The sequence below is a fragment of the Carassius carassius genome, chromosome 46, assembly GCF_963082965.1.
Source record: "Carassius carassius chromosome 46, fCarCar2.1, whole genome shotgun sequence".
NCBI classification, from domain to species: Eukaryota; Metazoa; Chordata; class Actinopteri; order Cypriniformes; family Cyprinidae; genus Carassius; species Carassius carassius.
Window position 1 is genome coordinate 15,647,447 of NC_081800.1, and position 18,488 is coordinate 15,665,934.

At 36.7% G+C, this 18,488-nt stretch overlaps 1 protein-coding gene and 1 pseudogene across 2 annotated transcripts; one reads left to right on the forward strand and one right to left on the reverse strand.

The window, feature by feature from the left end:
• Positions 1–705: 705 nt before the first annotated feature.
• On the reverse strand, positions 706–9,437 carry LOC132129148 (transmembrane protein 240-like). Of its 2 annotated transcripts, none has more exons than XM_059540617.1 (4): positions 8,866–9,437; positions 8,490–8,596; positions 6,465–6,673; positions 706–1,442 (listed from the first exon to the last, which is right to left on the reverse strand). In XM_059540617.1, exons 1-4 carry the CDS (start codon positions 8,920–8,922, stop codon positions 1,288–1,290), a joined length of 528 nt encoding a protein of 175 aa, XP_059396600.1. In that variant the 5' UTR covers positions 8,923–9,437; the 3' UTR covers positions 706–1,287. The 2 variants fall into 2 exon arrangements, with proteins under 2 accessions (XP_059396600.1, XP_059396601.1); XM_059540618.1 differs by having other exon boundaries at positions 8,490–8,680.
• Positions 9,438–13,923: 4,486 nt separating this feature from the next.
• Positions 13,924–17,991, forward strand: LOC132129024 (DNA mismatch repair protein Mlh3-like; annotated as a pseudogene).
• The last annotated feature ends 497 nt before the right edge of the window (positions 17,992–18,488 follow it).

The following is an 18,488-nucleotide window of genomic DNA, read 5'->3' on the forward strand; positions in this document are numbered from 1 at the left end:
CTGTCATATTATATTAATATCGTATCATATCAGTTGTTCTTAACTGAAAGTATCAAAGTGTCTTTCACTTCCTCATACTAATTCGTTTCACCTAATACAGCATTAGAACGGTTTTAAACACAGTAGTATTCATTCGACAGCGACAGGCATGTCATTTCAACAGGTTTTTGTTTCTATACAATATTTTGTTTGAATTCTACTTGTTTTATATCATTAATCATACATTTTCAAGTTGAAATTTTCCCCTCAGCATGAATGTTGTTGTCCCGTGCACACCACCTTCAGTCGTTGAGAAATCACACATCCCAAACCTAGGGGTCACTGTTGTGCTGCAATGGCACTTTTAATAAAACAGACATTTTATCTTCACAACAGCAATGTCTGGACATAAAGAGGGAGAGAAAATTGGGTCAGGGCTCTGTGTGCTGGCAGGCTGGTTGTTCTTGTTTGAGTTTGGAGTAGTTTAAAAGCAGACCAGAAAGGGCTATTGGACACAGTGAAGACAAGGCAAGTGCTAGCGGTTCTCTGGCATATGACGGATGACGTTCAAAACAGCAAAAAGAGCCCTGACCCCTCATTTCAACATTCCTGCACACCCCTTTATTTACAGATAAAATGAATACATTCATTTATTTCACATGGTAACCAAGCCAATCAATTGGTTTTTTTTTTGGTTTTTTTTGTTTTTTTTTTAGAGTGATCTACTTTTCATCCATCCAAAAAGTTCACATATCAGCATTCAAAATTCTTTCCTCTTTATGTTCCTCTCAGTCTTTTTACTCAGTTACTTGACTCTTATCTAAGAACCTCAGACTCCTGTGTTTGCTTAAATCCCATAAAACAATATGTATAACTATTTACAAGAGCGTTAATCTCTAACTACACCATCACAAATCCATAACCTCAAACCACCCACCCCACCCACTCCCCAAAAATTTTTCCTAATGAAAAACCTAAAAAAGCAAGGAAAAAACATGAAACGACTCCCAATGTCTCACAGAACTATTTCTTGCATCCTCCCTCATTCTAAAAGTGCATGCCTAGATTCAGCTATTGAAAATAAAATGCTTGTACATAAAAAAAAAAGAAAAAAACCTTTCTAAACCATTCACCAAACATGGCGAATGTGGACACAGATCAGCATATTGGCAACGATAATCTTCTTTCTTCTTTTGGTAACTACTCAAGTGGGGTTTTAAGGTCTAAAAAAATGTAGTGGAACAATTAAAGTGGGTCTCTGAGGCAGCAGCTGGTAATGGAGCAGTTTTGGGGAAACTGGCGTTACAGTCAGAGGTGGCGGGGGCTTGGATGACCATTGTGATAGAGCTTCTGCTTGATGTGCACCATGTTTCCGCTGGAATCCTCCAGCTTCCGGAGCTGTACACGTCTACGGAGGTCCCGGAGGTTGCAGAACTGTGGCAACCACGACCAGGAAGGAGTATCTGTGAGTGGCGCAGAGAAAAACTAATTAGCACCAGTCAAACGGCGGAGTTCCATACATTCTTAATGACTAAGCTAATGAGATGGTTAAAGAAAGGGAAAAAATGTACAGCTTACAATAGACCAGCACGTCTACACAATGTGTTAATGCAAACAGCATGTAGGTCCAGACGCTGGGATGTAGAGGTATAACAAAACCACAGAGAGTTCCTCAGACAGCCCGGCCCCTCACAACTAGCCCTGTTGGAAGTGTGTCAGTGTGTGTGTGAGGGAGGCGATGGGGGAGCGGGGGGTTATTTATAGCATTCCATGGGTATGCCATCCACTAGGACTGTCGTGAAGGGTATACAGAGGAAGATGGTGAATAAGGGTTTTTAAGTCTTATAGCTGGATCAAAAGAAAGAGTTTAGTGAAGAGCTTAATATTAAAGGGATTCAGTATCAGTTCCTTTGTTTAAACAAAAAAAAAAAAAAGAGAAAGGTATAGGAAATGTTTGTTGTAAACAGTCATATTAGCCCTTTAATAAAAAATATATAAAAAGATAAATCTATCTATTTCTCTCTCAAAATCTAAATCTATTTCTCTCTCATTTTTAATGTTTTCCCTCCTAAATTATTATTTTGTTTACTGTAATATTTAATTTTAATTTTCCTTTTAGTTCCTTTTTTTTTTTTTTTTTTACATGATTGTAACCATTTAATTTACTTCTTCTAAGGCTTATTTGGGAGATGCTGAAATGGCAAAACAGGATTGTCTGTACAAATAATTTTTTGTTCTTAAAAATATGGATATGTATATTCATAATATAAAATATATTAAAGTATAAATATATAAAACGTTATTAATACAATGGAAGTCAGTTAACATTTATATTATTCTTGATCTGGACAGAAAATTATTCTTAAAATGTGAAAAAAAATTATAAAATGTTTAAAATATATTATTATCAAAGGTATCAAGTATTGATTATTTCAGTTATGACAGTATAAATCAGTTATCAGATATATTACTCCTGAGTTAAACAGACGAGTAACAGAAAAAGTCAAAGCAATTGAATGTGATTCTAAAATAGGAAATGAAAGCTAAAATTCAAGGTATGTGCCTCAATGCAGTGTATATGTAGTGTGTGTGTGTGTGTGTGTGTGTGTGTGTGTATGACTGCACGCTTACACGTCTCGCCAACTTGCCTTCTCTATCCAGCTGCTCTTTGTCTATTTTTAGCACTCGAACAGTGCAAGGGTGCAAGTCAGTGTGTGTGTGTGTGTGTGTGTGTGTCTGCTGGTGGGGGTGGGGCCATGACAGCATCTCCCTCCCGCCTTCGTTTCCATCAACCTCACCTTCACTCCCTATCCTGGTGAGGCTAAATGAGGCTGACCTGCAATCAACGTCACATTTTCACAGCTGTGGTGTGCTTTACTAGAAAGGCATTCCCCTGTATTTTTCACTAGTCCATATCATATGGAGATACCATTTTTTCTTGGATACAGATAAATATATGTGGTTTTAATTTTCCTCAATGCTACTCTGGATCTAGATGTGAACTGAACTGAATATATTTTTTCTTTGGTGCCTGTGTGTCGTTCCAACCAGTATGATTTTGGTAAATCTTTGAAAAACTAATTAAGATATATTTAATAAAACCTAAGAGTTTTCTGTCCCTCCATAGAGTCCAGGTAACCAAAACTTAGAAGATCCAAAAAGGCCATAAAGGAATTGTAAAATGAATCCATATGATTGAGTGGTTTAATCCAAGTCTTGTGAAGACATACAATTGCTTTATATTAAAAACATTTCATTTAGGCTTTTATTCCCATATAAACACATGAATAAAGCTTTGTTATTTACCATATTGTGATTTACTCTACACATTTGCTTTGATCAATGTTTAGATGCAAGTAAAAGCTTAAATTAAATTTGTTTGTCATATAAAGTGATCATTTCACAAGACTTGGATTAAACCACTCAATTAATATGGATTCATTTTACAATGCCTTTTTTTGTGCAAGTTGTTTTCTAAGAGAAAGAAACCTCTCAGGTTTCATTCAAATATCTTAAAGGAATAGATCACCCAAAATTTTTATGTTTATCTGCTTAGCCCCAGGGCATCCAAGATGTAGGTGACTTTGTTTCTTCAGTAGAACACAAACCAAGATTTTTAACACAAACTGTATGTAAGTGGATGGGAATCACGGCTAAAACGTAAAATAAAACAAAAAAAAACATACACAAACAAAACCAAATTAAACCCTGTGGCTCGTGGTGATACATTGATCTGTAAAGACACGATCGGTCTGAGCAAGAAACTGAACAGTATTTATATTGTTTTTCCCCTTTAATTCACGCAATGTGCAAACTGTTAGATCTCTCCTGAGCGCGTCCTGTTGTGCGCATTCTCAGCAGCAGGCGCGTGATTTTTTTTCCCAAACCAGTTGAGCGCAAACCACGCCCCCTACGCGAAAACCCCACCCCGCAGCCATGACTCACGTCTCTAGGTCGATTTCATTGGTCAACTCTATCACAGTGCTTATTGCTACACTGCGTTGAAACAAACGAACAAATTTTAATATAATCATGACTTTGATTGACGTCCAAACTTCTTCTTCTCAGGTGACGTAAAAGAGTTGACCAATGAAATCGACCTAGAGACGCGAGTCATGGCTGCCGGGTGGGGTTTTCGCATAGGGGGGCGTGGTTTGCGCTCAACTGGTTTGGGAAAAAAAATCACGCGCAGCAGGCGCATGAGGTGTCTTCTTCTTCTTTCTTTATGGCGGATCGCAGACTTATGAGTGCATTACCGCCACCTATCTCTCAAGTGGACCATTGACACTCTATCTACAGTACAATCTCAATTAGGAGGGTCCACTTGAGAGATAGGTGGCGGTAATGCACTCATAAGTCTGCGATCCGCCATAAAGCAAGAAAAAGAAGAAGATCGTTTTGTGTCTTTACACATCAGTGTATCGTCACAAGCCGAAGAGTTTAATTTTGTTTTATTTGTGCATGTTTTTTTGTTTTATTGTATGTTTTAGCCGTGCTTTTCATCCACTTACATTATAAGACTGATAGACTGCAACGGTTTGAGCTAAAAAATCTTGGTTTGTGTTCTAATAAAGAAACAAAGGGACGGGCATTTTGGATGCCCTGGGGTAAGCAGATAAACATAAAATTTTCATTTTGGGGTGAACTATCCCAATTTTCAACTATTAATTTTTTTAGTTGAACTATGCCTTCAGTATATTATATATATATATATATATATATATATATATATATATATATATATATTAGAATCAAGATTTAATTAATACTTGATTCTGATTGGTCAGTAACTGCATTCCATACTTTGATATTTCCCAATTTTCACCATCGTCCAGCTCTATATATCAGTCCACTGCTCCAGTACTAAAACTGGCTTTCATTTCTCTCATATCACACCACTGACTCACTCTTTTTCTAATTTCATATGAACCCCTGTGCATTTCATTTATTGATTGTAGCACAAATAACATAATGTTTTTTTTTTATTTAAACATTTTTGTAATGTTTATCGTCTTATTGCTTTTGTACATTGTAATAGGAGCTTTAAGAATATACAGGTAAGAATCAGATGGAACAGATCAAATAGCCTTCACATTTCATGTCCACGTATTTATTCATTTGGTGAGTATAGTGGGGTAATGCACATTTAACCACTCATTCGCTAAATAACCTTTGACCGACTAACCATACTCTGACATGGAGCGTTTAATTACTAAATGGCTAGTAGCCACATTATAACCTACTTTTTCAATATATTCAGTTTTTCCAAGCAGTTCTTTTATGAGTGACTCTCCTTGACCCATAATAACCATCAAATGCTCATCTGATGAACACAATAATCGTATTCAAACTAAAAGCATTCCCTTTTAATGCACTATTTACACATTTTGCCACTTTGCCCTCAAAGGACCATGGACAACTGCTGTGTTGCCTGCGATTTAGTTACACTAAGTGAAAGCCTGCTGTTAATTTCTGCAGCCACAGTCTTCATCTTAATACATTAATTACTGGGGGTTATAATAACAGGGCAGAAGGGGAGCGCTGACAGCTGATGAAAATGACAAATGTAGGTGTGTAAATGTTTGGGGAAAGAAAACTGAATTTTGGGAGTGTTTGGAAAAAAATATGTTTATTAACATAAAACCAATACAGTGGGACACATGCATTTTAAAGATGGTTTTATAAATTTATGAGGATTTAATCCTATACAAATCTGGGTATATATAGCACTCTAACACACCAACTCCTAATCATTTTGTGAGATCAGTTGATCTGTTATGGTATATTATAAACACCACTGATATAATATGTAAATGTACAATTTTAAATCATTTAATTACAGTATTTTACTCTTTGAGACACAGCTAACAAAGTTAGCAAATAAAACAAAGATTACTAGAGTATGTTTTACAAGAATATATGTTTTCAGCCTTTATACTTTAAAATGTAATGTTTCAATTGGTTTCTTTGTAATTAATTGAGAAATTTGCTGGCAATTAAATCTGTTTTGACACCAATTTATTTCAGTGTATTTTTAATTATCTACACAAGCTGTGTTCATATTGTCACTAACATTTAAGGCACTTATTCTTCACAGTAAAGTGTTTGACCAATTGAATTTGTCAGTTCTTTAGTTTTTTCAAATACAGTAACCAGTAAGTACCTGAATACATCCATTTAAATCTTGCACACAAAACATGGCATTTATTGAGCAAGGAAACAACATTCAAACTCAAAATGATCATGCTAAACGAAATATAATGCAAACAGACTTACAAATAGCATTACCTCGGTTCATAACATTAAATAAATTGTCACATGAGGGAAGATATCTTGATTTGGTGTTATTTCAATGCATAAAATGTAATTTTCTGTAACCAAATCATGGTCTGCATACTGTTCTCACAAGCAAATCCTTTGTCTTTTACATGTATCCACATATATGCTTTCCATATACTCTTGGTTACAATGTTCTTCCCACTCACCATAATAGCGACTGGCTCTCCAGGCCCTCACAGCACAGTGCAAAGCTCCATCCAGCCACAACAACAGCCAGCTGATACAGAAGCCCAGCAACAGCCCCAGCATGAGGTCCATCTCCTGTTTGGTCACACTGTCACTCACAAAGTAATTCTCAGATGAGTCCACGAGCGAATGGTCTCCGTCATATGGAATTACGTAGTGAACATGATGCCTAGGGTAGAGAGGGGAAATCTGTGTTTAGAGGTTTACATTCAGTAACAAAAAGTGACAGAAAAGAACATGAAATATATAATGATAAAGAAAACAGTCAATTAAGAGATAGACAATGATGACATACAATATTATGTCAATTACAAATGCTTGCTTTAATAATGCTCTCAGCAGGGTGGGAATGCCAGCATTTCTATACTGATACTGTTTGGATCCAACTGAGCTCAGTCAAGTGAGGTTCGTTGTCTTGGAACATGTAAATGCATTAAATATATGGTTTGGCCCACAGCTTTTACAAATAATACCATATACATTTTTGTCACACTCTGTTGTTTATGAAGGTCTATGTGAAAATACTCATTGTACAAATGTGTCTTGGATAAGGGTTAAACGACGTTATGCATTTGAAAATCTTCATCTGGTTTTGTTATGTAAAAATGACTGTACATGTATTAAGTACTATTTCATGTAAAGAAATTTGACTTATGGTAAGTTTGTTTATAACCTATGCAACCTTGGTCCTTTGCAACATATTGCCTCAAAGTTCAAATAATTGTTTTTATTGTATTTAGTTTTGCTTTTCCAAATCCAAATCCAAAAACTACTTCTTTTTTTTCTTCTTCTTGGAAAAACTATAACAGTGTCAAATTTGGGTGGAAAGTAGAAAAAAAGTCATAAAGATATTCATTTACATGAAATAAAATGAATTACAAGAGCTCAACTTTTGGACATTAGATATTGATAGGCAGAAATAGACAGATATGAAGATGTTAAAGAACTATATGAATAGATTAATATTTTGATGAAGAATGATAAATGATATCTATTTATGACAATAATCAACACAAATCAGTATGCTTCCTCTGGTTATCTATAAATTAGCTTTACGATTCATGCATGAACAAATAATTCACATAAGAGTTTTATGCCCTTTCTTGCAAATATCAGGACACCGAGCAAGTTTTCACTGACCATGACCTATTTGTGTAATGCACTCGGTCCTGATATGTCAAACAGAATATGTTTGAAGAGAGATGTGGCACATAGTCATTAAGTTATTAACAGATCTTCACCAACAATAAAGTGTTAAAACATGCAATTCTAATTGAGAACAATTATGATTTGACCTTATTCACTACCCTCAGATGTTCTTACATCAACAACTTGTAATCAACTGACAGCTTGAACAGAAACTGTGGTGCAAATGAAGGCTGACTAACAAGTCAAGTTTCAGATACTATTCGACATAAAAGAAATGATAGTCTTGTGTGTATAAATACAAATAAGAATATTTTGTCTAAACCATTCATGTACTACACTAAACAACAACAGAAAACTGCATTTACACTGTAATTACTTATATGCATTAACTCAGCGCAGTCCTTCTGTATTAAAATTTTATTTTATTTCAGTAATATAAACGTGATTTTGTGGCCATCACACACACCGAAAAGAACAACATATCTGGCGGTGCTCGGAGAAAAATCACACCTTGATACGCAGAAAGAAAAACACACACACACACATAAGAAGAGAAATCAAGGAGATTTCACACCGACGCAAAGCAACAGTAGCTGCTCAGTATTGATAAACCATTTAAATTACGCCTAAATTATGACATAAACGACGCGAATACACATATGGGGCCCTCAATGTGACAATCTCCGATTGGATAAATGAGATGAAATGGAAAAGACAGTGTTTCAGGGGCTGGAGAATAGCAAAGGCCTAAGAACTGTTAGTATTAGAAGGGGAAACCTGTCGATTTCTGGCTCTTGTGCTAGAATTAATTTCTTTATTAACGCTTGGGTTTTTACCTTCCACAGTTGCAATGACAGACGCGGTCTTCCCCTCGTAAATGCGGTAAGATGTAGTTGTGAAAACGGTCCAGGAGTGCGTTCATGTCCATTAAACACGCTATCGCCTGCAAAGAACCATTCGAGTCAGCCGGGACATGACAAGCAGTATTGGAACACAGCAACCGCTACATGACCTGGTACTGTGACCACTGCAGGGGAAAATACACATTACATTCCCACATCAGCCAGTAATAGACATAAGTACGGTTGTGCTGTCTTAATGAGATTTTTAAATGGACTTTAAGCGGTCCACGCTTTTGTTAACCCCCGATTTCACTTTGAAAATGACAGAAATGCACAATTATGAAGTGCTTAGGCAGGTGGAAGGTCTTACCATGACAACTGAAGCACCGAGGATCATAAAAATCATGGTGGTTGTGATCATATGCATCAAAACTTCCGAACTCGCCTTTCCTTTTCCCCAGTCTGTTCAACGAATCCGGTTAAACTAAAAACATGCCGTCCCGGGAGAAGACGCTCATTGATGCGCCCTCACCGCTACACCTGCCTCATTCCTGAACCCGCCAGATTGGGAAGCGTTCTTAAGGCGCATAGGGTTAGGATGAGCAGATCTCGCTATCCCAACGTATGATGAGCCTACACGCGCATTCACACAGTCTTCACCCACATCCAGCGATACGTTCCCCCAGTGCTGCAGTTGAATCCGCCTCAGCTGTGCGGTTGGGAGGGAGCTGAGGAACGCGTCCTAGTCTGATTACTAATGCTGCTGCCTCTCTCCTCCTTCGCGTTCCGACGCCGTTGGTAACGTCTTGCGAAAACTAGCGATGTCAGGCTCAGCTAATTCTCTGATATATATGTCTAGGAGTTGACATCTAGAAGCTAGACCTTAGATTCGTCGTCGAGGTTTTGTTTGTAGAAATGTGTAGTCGTCTTTACATCTGCTGTGATCGCCACACTGTATATGGCAAGCCGTTTTGACATTAACTTCTTAATATGGCACTAGTGCTTACATATATAAAATGTATTACACACACACACACACACACACACACACACACAATTTTTAATGATTTTGAAAGAAGTTTCTCTCTTATTTGATCAAAAAGTAAAAAACTGTACAAATATTGTGAAATGTTATTACTCTTTAAAATAACTGCTCTCTATTTTTGTGATGGCAAAGCTAAATTTTCAGCAACCATTACTGTCACATCATCTTTTCATAATTCTAACATTCTGATATGCTGCTCAAACAAAAAATATATTGTTATTATTATCAATTCAAAAAACAGTTGTGTTGCTTTATATTTGTATGGAAACTATAATATATGTATATATAGACACATTTTTTATAAAAATATATGTATGGCTATTTTTAAATTAAGATTTAAAAAATCTTACAAAAATAAAACTGTTACCAATAAAAATTGGAATACATACAGGTGCATCTCAATAAATTAGAATGTTGTTGAAAAGTTTAATTATTTAAGTAATTCAACTTAAATTGTGAAACTTGTGTATTAAATAAATTCAGTGCACACAGACTGAAGTAGTTTAAGTCTTTTGTTCTTTTAATTGTGATGATTTTGGCTCACATTTAACAAAAACCTCAACAAATTGGAATATGGTGACATGCCAATCAGCTATTCAACTCAAAACACCTGCAAAGGTATCATGAGCCTTCAAAATGTTATCTCAGTTTAGTTCACAAGGCTACACATTCATTCAAGTCTGTTGATCTGACAGTTGTCCAGAAGACAATCATTGGCACCCACCACAAGGAGGGAAAGCCACAAACATTCTTTGCCAAAGAAGCTGGCTGTTCACAGAGTGCTGTATCCAAGCATGTTAACAGAAAGTTGAGTGGAAGGGATAAGTGTGGAAGAAAAAGATGCACAACCAATCGAGAGAACCGCGGCCTTATGAGGACTGTCAACAAAAATCGATTCAAGAATTTGAGTGAACTTCACAAGGAATAGACTGAGGCTGGGGTCAAGGCATCAAGAGCCTAGCTACAGTTGTCGTATTCCTCTTGTTAAGCCACTCCTGAACCACGGACAACGTCAGAGGCATCTTACCTGGGCTAAGGAGCTTCCTTCTGCTGACCAGCTTTTTGAAGATGCTGATTTCATTTTTTACAGCAGGATTTGGCACCTGCCCACACTGCCAAAAGCACCAAAAGATAGTTAAATGACCATGGTGTTGGTGTGCTTGTGCTCTATGGGGTTTTGTCAAGAGGAATATGAGAAACAAGAGACCAAAAAAAAAATGCAGATGAGCTGAAGGCCACTGTCAAAGAAACCTGGGCTTCCATACCACCTCAGCAGTGCCATAAACTGATCACCTCCATGCCACACTGAATTGAGACAGTAAGTAAAGCAAAAGGAGCCCCTACCAAGTATTGAATGAGTACATGTACAGTAAATGAACATACTTTGCAGAAGGCCAACAATTCACAATTTTTTTATTGGTCTTATGAAGTATTTTAATATGTTGAGATCGTGAATTGGTGGGTTTTTGTTATATGTGAGCCAAAATTATGTCAAGTAAAAGAACCAAAGACTTAAACTACTTCAGTCTGTGTACATTGAAATTATTTAATACACAAATTTCACAATTTGAGTAGAATTACTGAAATAAATTAACTTTTCCATGACATTATAATTTATTGAGAAGCACCTGTAGTTGCATGCAGCTAAATAATAATTCAATAATAAATAAATATTACTTAAACTGAAGCAAGTACCAGGAGCAACTGGAGATAAGATAAGAAAAGTTAATTGCTGATTTCAGAAGATGAAATCAGTATATGAAACAGTAGATGAAAAAGTAATATGTTCCCATTCATAGTATCTGACAAACAGTATGTGAAAAGTACCAGATGACCTACTACTTCTACCGAGATCCCATAAAGCAATGGGAGAAGATTTTTGAATGGCAGTGAAGCAATGGAACTAAAGCTGGTAGGTCAGGCGACAGTATAACAGCATGGTCTATGTAGTACATACAAATTGAGTGAAGTAATGAAGTAAGTTTCAAACCAAATATAGTAGCTACTGGACTGCATGTAATTTTGGGTGCAAATCAGAGAACAGAAAGATACTAGTTAGTTTTAAGTTTTAAGGAATAATATTAAAATGGCTTGCCACACATTATAGGTTTTTGGTAAAGTAGGCTTCTTTAAGACAGCATACGATTAGATTCTTTCTAAATATCCATATAGGTTTATATGCAGAATCTGCCATCACAGTGTTATAACCTGCTATTTGGTCCAAGGCAGCCATGAGCGTTTCTTACCAATCTCGCGGAGGTGCGGGAGCGTAATGTGCGCGTGAGAGGGGTTGGGGGGGGGGACAGAGAGGGGGTTTGTTTGGGGAGTGGTAGAAGAGACTTCACCGATTCACTTTTCCCGTAAAAACACGGCCTATGTTTTCCAATTAACGAAATGCACTCCATTATAGGACAGCCATCCCTTAAGGAGCGTGTAGTTTTTACCAACCCATCCTCACGCCCCCTCACGCGCTCTGCAGTTCATATTGCGCCATTTCGTTTAGCCCGTACGATTGTTCACCTTCTTTATCTCATGTTCCCGATGATTGGCACGTTAACTAACACATGTGAAAGGACCTTGGCCGAATATACAAAGTACTGACTGACTTGGCAGGAATTCAAGCTTTAAGTCTTAATTAAATTTCCTACTTGATGCACTTCAGTTTCTTTCCAGAGCGTGCAGTAATGCAGAGTGATAGCCAAAACGATAACCAAATCCATTCTGTTGTACTACAACATGCTGTGACAAGTGAAAATGCATTATTAGTGACTTTTTCAACAAGCTTTTAATGCAGAACATGACGCTGTTTTCGTCGGAACTATTATACACTAATTCATTAAAGCTAATATACCGATGACACGTGTTTATTTATGAAGGTCACCGAGAACAAGCCACGATGCCCCCCACATTCAGCAACAACACATTTCAGCACCCTGGAGAGCAGCACAGTAAAGATTTACTGCTGACCACCATCAAACTCTCTCTCTCTCTCTCTCTCTCTCTCTCTCTCTCTCTCTCTCTCTCTCTCTCTCTCTCTCTCTCTCTCGCACTCTCTTTCGCTCTCTCTCGGATTCTCCATCAAACTCAATAAGCTGACATAACGTAGAATGAAATGGAAAACGAAATTAGTTTTTGTGAAAATCTGAAAATGCTCCAATTTATCATGTATAATAATGTTTAGATTACTTGGAATCTTTTTTGCAACTGCTTTTCCTTTGCAAACCCCATATCTAATATAAAAATAAATACATTTTTATAAGTAAAATAATAAATTAAATATTTGTACAATTTCAAATATTTTAAAAATATAAAATATTTGAAGTATTATTACATTACATTTGCTTTATTACAATTTATTATTTATTATATTATATTATTAAATATGATAAATATTTAAAAAAAAAAATTCCTAGTATCCTTTAAAAGACAAATAACAGAACACAGTAGATTCTACAGCTTTTCCTAGTGGAAGAACATCTGTTCTGTAATTTGCTGACATATTATGATATCATATTATTGTTAGAATTACAACAAAACAAAACAGGCAACTTTATTCTTATGTATTTTACCTAAATTATATTAAATGAGCACATATCTTAACAGGGATTCTTTTAATTGTAATTTTTTGTTTAATTTTTGATCAATCGTCTCTGATCAAATGAAATCAGAGTAGACCACCTATGTATTAAAATTAGCAATGTCTATAAGGTTCACACACACACACACACACACACACACACACACACACACACACAAATACTTTTGTTCTTTCTACAATAAAATCTATAATGATTATCACATATTTCCAAAATATTAGTTTGAAATTATTATTTATTTGTGTTATGGATTCTTTTAATCATTACGTTTTATTTTGCATTAGAATGTGGCTTATGCTACGGTCGCTTGCTTCACGCTGCGGCTTATCCTTCGACGTTATTTCCGCTGCGTTGTTAGTGTTGTACCATTGTAAACATAACAGAAAGAAATGTTGTGCCACTTAATAAATGAATTATTGAATAACATGTCATACAAACATTGTTTATTTCACAAGTTACAGAAACGCCCATTACAGTGAGCGGTAAAGGAACCCGTAATTTTAAAAGGACTGAAATGCATCTTGACAATAATAACAGCTAGCAAACTTACCAGTGCTGTTCCATGGCAACTCTCAAAGCTGACAGACGGCTGGTTTCTGCTCGTTCAGTCACAAATTACATCTCACAACTGACCGAGGCATAGGCGTGTATTAATTTAAATAATCATTCAGATGAAAGAGTAATTCTAATTCTCCCACGTGCGTTGTTATTTTTATTTTTGATTAATGTTTCAGTCGACTTTTTTGCCTCTGTGAATTAAAGTGTTTTAATATTTATGTTTTTCAGAATGATCAAGAGTTTGCCCAAAGTTCTTCAAGCACACTGCACACTGCACTCTGGCGTCACTATTTTCTCATTGCAGCACTAAGGAGCTCATATTGAACAGCATCGAAGCTGGAGCAACATGTGTGGCTGTCAAAATAGACATACAGGCCTGCAAGCTGCAGGTGATCGACAGTGGCTCTGGAATGTGCCAGGAGAACATGGACAGAGTGGGTCTGTAATACAGAGGGGAAGCGATTTCCAGTATATTCTCTCTTGCAGAAATGGTTGAAATATCATTAAGCTGTTGTTGAAGACATACGTTAAAACCTTTAATGAAGCAAATGCATTTGATGTTGCTGAAGCTCAAACCGTTTGTCCTTCTGCAGGGCATCTGTGTCCGTCTACAATATCTTCCACAACATGCCAATTCAAAGAAAGAGAATGGATGCTGTTTTAGAAACCAAACACATCCGTCAGAGAGTGGAGAATCTCTGATGCACCCACCTGTGTCATTTACAGTGGAAAAATAAAATTCAGCTCACATGGTGGTGCAGCTCTCTAAAACAAACAGTACTTATTACAGGTTTGTGCAGATTCATGGCCTGAGCTGAGCTCAAAAGCTTGGAGAGGTCAGTTACGTCCATGAGCAGTTCAAAATAACTGGTCATATCACTACAATAACGGCCTGCAATTCCTGTTCCTGTTCCTAAATGGCAGGCTTCTTCTTGAAGACACACATTCATAAAACACTCAACTGCCTTTTGTAGAGAGTAAGCAGTGCTGCCAGACAAAACAACAGCCCAACTGTATATTCGTTAACGTCGAGACCCAAACAAAAAGTTGGATGTGATCTCCATAGTGTCTATGTGTTGAATATATGCCTTGAACAGCCAAGTCTTTGAGAGTTCAAAGACTGGGATAATGTGCTCATCTGCATTGAAGAAGGGCTTTGCATTCCTTACTAAAGAATACCTGATGACAGAGTATTCCATGAAGGGCAGCGATGGTCCATCAAGTAGTCCATTGAGTAATGCTAAGACTCCTGTGGCAGTACAAAACCTCAGTGCTGAAATAATACTTGAAGCGTGTAATTCACTGTGTGAGAAGAAGGACATTGCAAGTGGTGTGGACCTCTGGTGTTCATATGTTGGAGGAGGTATCAGCAAACACTGAAACCTTCTCCAGTGAAGAGTCAGAAGCAGAAAAAGCGCTTCAGGCTGATTTGTCCTCGCAGAGCACATTTGCAAATGCTACCGAAATGAATAACAATTACAAAGAAGATGAAAATGCAGTTTGTCCAAATATAAGCCAGAATGATTTGGCAGTTAACAACATCAACAATGTGATGGGAAGCGAAAACCAAAGGATTTCAGTTATGGATGGAAAAGAAGCAGAAGATTCTGCTTCCCAAATAAAATTTCCCCCAAAAAGAGGAAGTTGCCTTTAAATGACACTGAAGAAGACAAACATGGTTTTTATGGTACCAACGCAAAGACTTCCAGAGCTGCATCATGTCATAAATTAACTTTGTCTTGTGAAACGAGATCTCTTGACAAGGTCAAAAGGTTGTTTGGGAAGGATGTTGAGAAAAGACAACAGAGTACGGGAAAAACATTATTTTAAATCCAGTGTCTTCTAGCAAATCCATTGACTGCTTTGTTGGATCTACTTTGTCTTTAGATGATTTAGACAAGCCCTTTTTGATGATCATTTCAGGTGTTTATTCTCCTTACAGTTCTGAATGTTCTGCTGAATATTCATCATGGTACAAGGGAGACAAACTATCATTTGTTGCCAAATGTTCCTATTTAAAACATGACAAATAGCCATTTATAGAGGTCAGAAGAGAAACAGACTTTCTTTCTATGGAAAATTTGTATTTCCCGGAAGAAAAGTCCTGTGAATTAGAAAAAAAAACGTTCTAGAAGATCCACTGGAACTGTTGATGCAGTTGTGCATGATTCTTCAAAAAAAATTCCAGGCTTCGCTGTAAATGATCAGGACACCACAATACCAGAAACTTCCTCTGTTTTAGAAGACTCAAACCTCTGCAAAAAGAAAGTGACTTCCTTTGTAAGAAGTGTGAACGGTGTTGATGAAGCCAGTGTAACCTCTGAGCATGATCCTTAGTGCAGCAACAAAGTAAATGAAGGTAGGTCTACAAATAAAAGTGCTGAAACAGACATTTTGCTTGGAAAAACTGGTTTACATCAACAAAGTTACAGGGCTCAGCAAATACAACTCTCCTCCTTTGGAGGAGACTCAAGTGCCATGTATCACAGATGTCAGTAACAGATATTCATATTATAATTTGCTTTTCTTTGCACATATGATTTGAGTACAGGTGTTATCCATTTCACGCAGACATTGCACTTCCCTTTTTGCCCAAGCCCAGAGCAGAAAGAGCCCTTAACTCAGGGATAGACAGCAGAGGTACAGCTCAGGACTGAAATCAGCTTTTTAGTGCATATTAACTAATTGTTTTTCTTCTCACTCTTTTAAGAGGATGCTCAAGGTCCCAATTCACTCTCGACTTTATTCTCAGAATGGAGTAACCCAGCGTTCATATGGCCTCCAGAGGTAAAAAGACTACTAATTTAAAAAATCATGTAAAGATTTTACATTAATTTATCCTTATTTAACACTGGTTAATGTAAAAATGATTAATTTGACTCACATATTCTATTAATTATTCTGAAAATCTGAGGGTCTTGCTGTAAAAATCCACAATATTATTTACCCCTACCGGTTTACCAACAATATGATCCACACAATGAGAGTATGTATTTTTACCCTTCTGCTCTTTTTGTGCTTTGAGGAACTTGCATGGCTAGACACTTAATATAGCAATGTCACAAAGCATAGCCTTTTTCTTATGTGGTGAAAACTAATCTAAGATTGTGTTGTTGTATTTTTACCTCAGGTCATCCATCAAGTGGACAAGAAATCCCTTGCTTGTTTGATAAATACAACAGAGCAGGAAGCCTCTGAAAGCAGTATAAATAAAAGGTGCCGCAGGATGAAAATCATTACATTGAATGGTCTGATGTGCCTTAAACATCTGTCATTGCTTCCTCCTGCAGGAAATCTTCTAGTGTTGGTTAATCAACATGCTGCTTGATCAAAATGTTGAAAAACTATGCTGATCCCAAACTTATTAGAATATAAGAACTAAATTAATTCCATGTAAAACATTAGCAATACATTTATTTTTCCCACACTGCTCTTGTTGTTTGATGTAGACTCCTATGAAGATGACCCAGGCACACCTGGAAAAATTAGGCTGGGTTCTTCAAGTGTTACCCCACCCTTAGAGAGTAATGAAACTGAGGAGGAATTGAGACTTCTGAGGTCAGTGCAGCTGTTTGAGTCAACATTCCTGATTCTGCCGTCATCTTCTCTTTGAAACATACATGTGTGTTCAATTAGTCCTGCACCTTTGTCGAACAGTGCCATAAATCTTTCTTTTGTTCTTCAAAAGGTCTTGTCAGGCCTTTCTGAGGGGTCTTACTTTAGATGTAAGGTTCCCAAAGAGTGAGTCACTGAATGTTGGAGAGACTTCCCACATGTTTCATAGAGAAAGAAAGCAAAGAGCTCCGCTGTGGAAGACGGTCGGTAATTAAAACCATTGCAGAGGTCAGACTCAGTTCTTATGTTTTTGAATTTGTTTATTCATTAATTTTTAGATTAAATTAAACTCAGTTTAGACTCTTAACTGTTTTATTTTGTAGGACTATCTGCGAGAACACATTGAGGTGAGCCGGATGTCCATATGTGATTTGTATGTAATATGTGAACCGAATACTACAAGTGCGGTCTGGTTTTAGAAGCTCGAAGGATAGGCCTACATGACTGATTTTGTTGTCTTGACTCATGTTTTCAGCTTTTCTTTGATTGATAATGATTATTAATATTCATTTTAACAGGAGTAATTAAGTTCAAGGACATGTTGAGTAAAGAGGAGTGCTGTTGTCTGGTGAGCTTGCTCTGCTCTTGTCAGCTTCCATTTCAGTGTGCTCACGGAAGACTTTCAATCATCCCTCTGGCTGATCTTCACCACTTGGAAGATCCACAGAAATGTTTCAACTAATCTACAACATATCTGATTTTATAAGTGCAATTTTTTTTCGACTATAAACAGTTTTGAGTATCATAAATAACGATAAGCATGATCAACCATAGCATATCATATATTTTTATTTTTCCCCCATATATTTTTAAAGCCTCTCTTTGATAGTTTCATTGTATTCATTTTTTTTTCATTCCCTAAGGATCTTCCCAAACCAAATCTGAGGAAACTTGAGAAAAAAGTATTGTCAGCTCCATGGAAAAAAATCTATCTGTTGCACAAAACAAAACAAAAAATAATTTACAAGCAAAAGCATTCTGCACTTTACGCTTTTCTATTAAATTATTTTTAATAGAGATATTCTGATTCTGTTTTATTGATGGGCGGCTTTTATTATGTATCACCTTTTGGCGCATACAGCTGCTGGCAACAACCTATGGCAACAACACTGCTCTGAGATAGAGTAGCCAATAATAAAGGATTTTACTCGATCATGGAACATTTTCCTCCTATCAAAT

Excerpts from the sequence above, each read along its gene's own strand:
- LOC132129148 (XM_059540617.1), bottom strand. The coding sequence starts at position 8,922 with ATGCATATGATCACAACCACCATGATTTTTATGATCCTCGGTGCTTCA. Across the intron at positions 8,597-8,865 it reads TCGGTGCTTCAGTTGTCATG|GCGATAGCGTGTTTAATGGA; the intron begins GTAAGACCTTCC and ends GGTTCTTTGCAG. Across the intron at positions 6,674-8,489 it reads TGTCATTGCAACTGTGGAAG|GCATCATGTTCACTACGTAA; the intron begins GTAAAAACCCAA and ends TCTCTACCCTAG.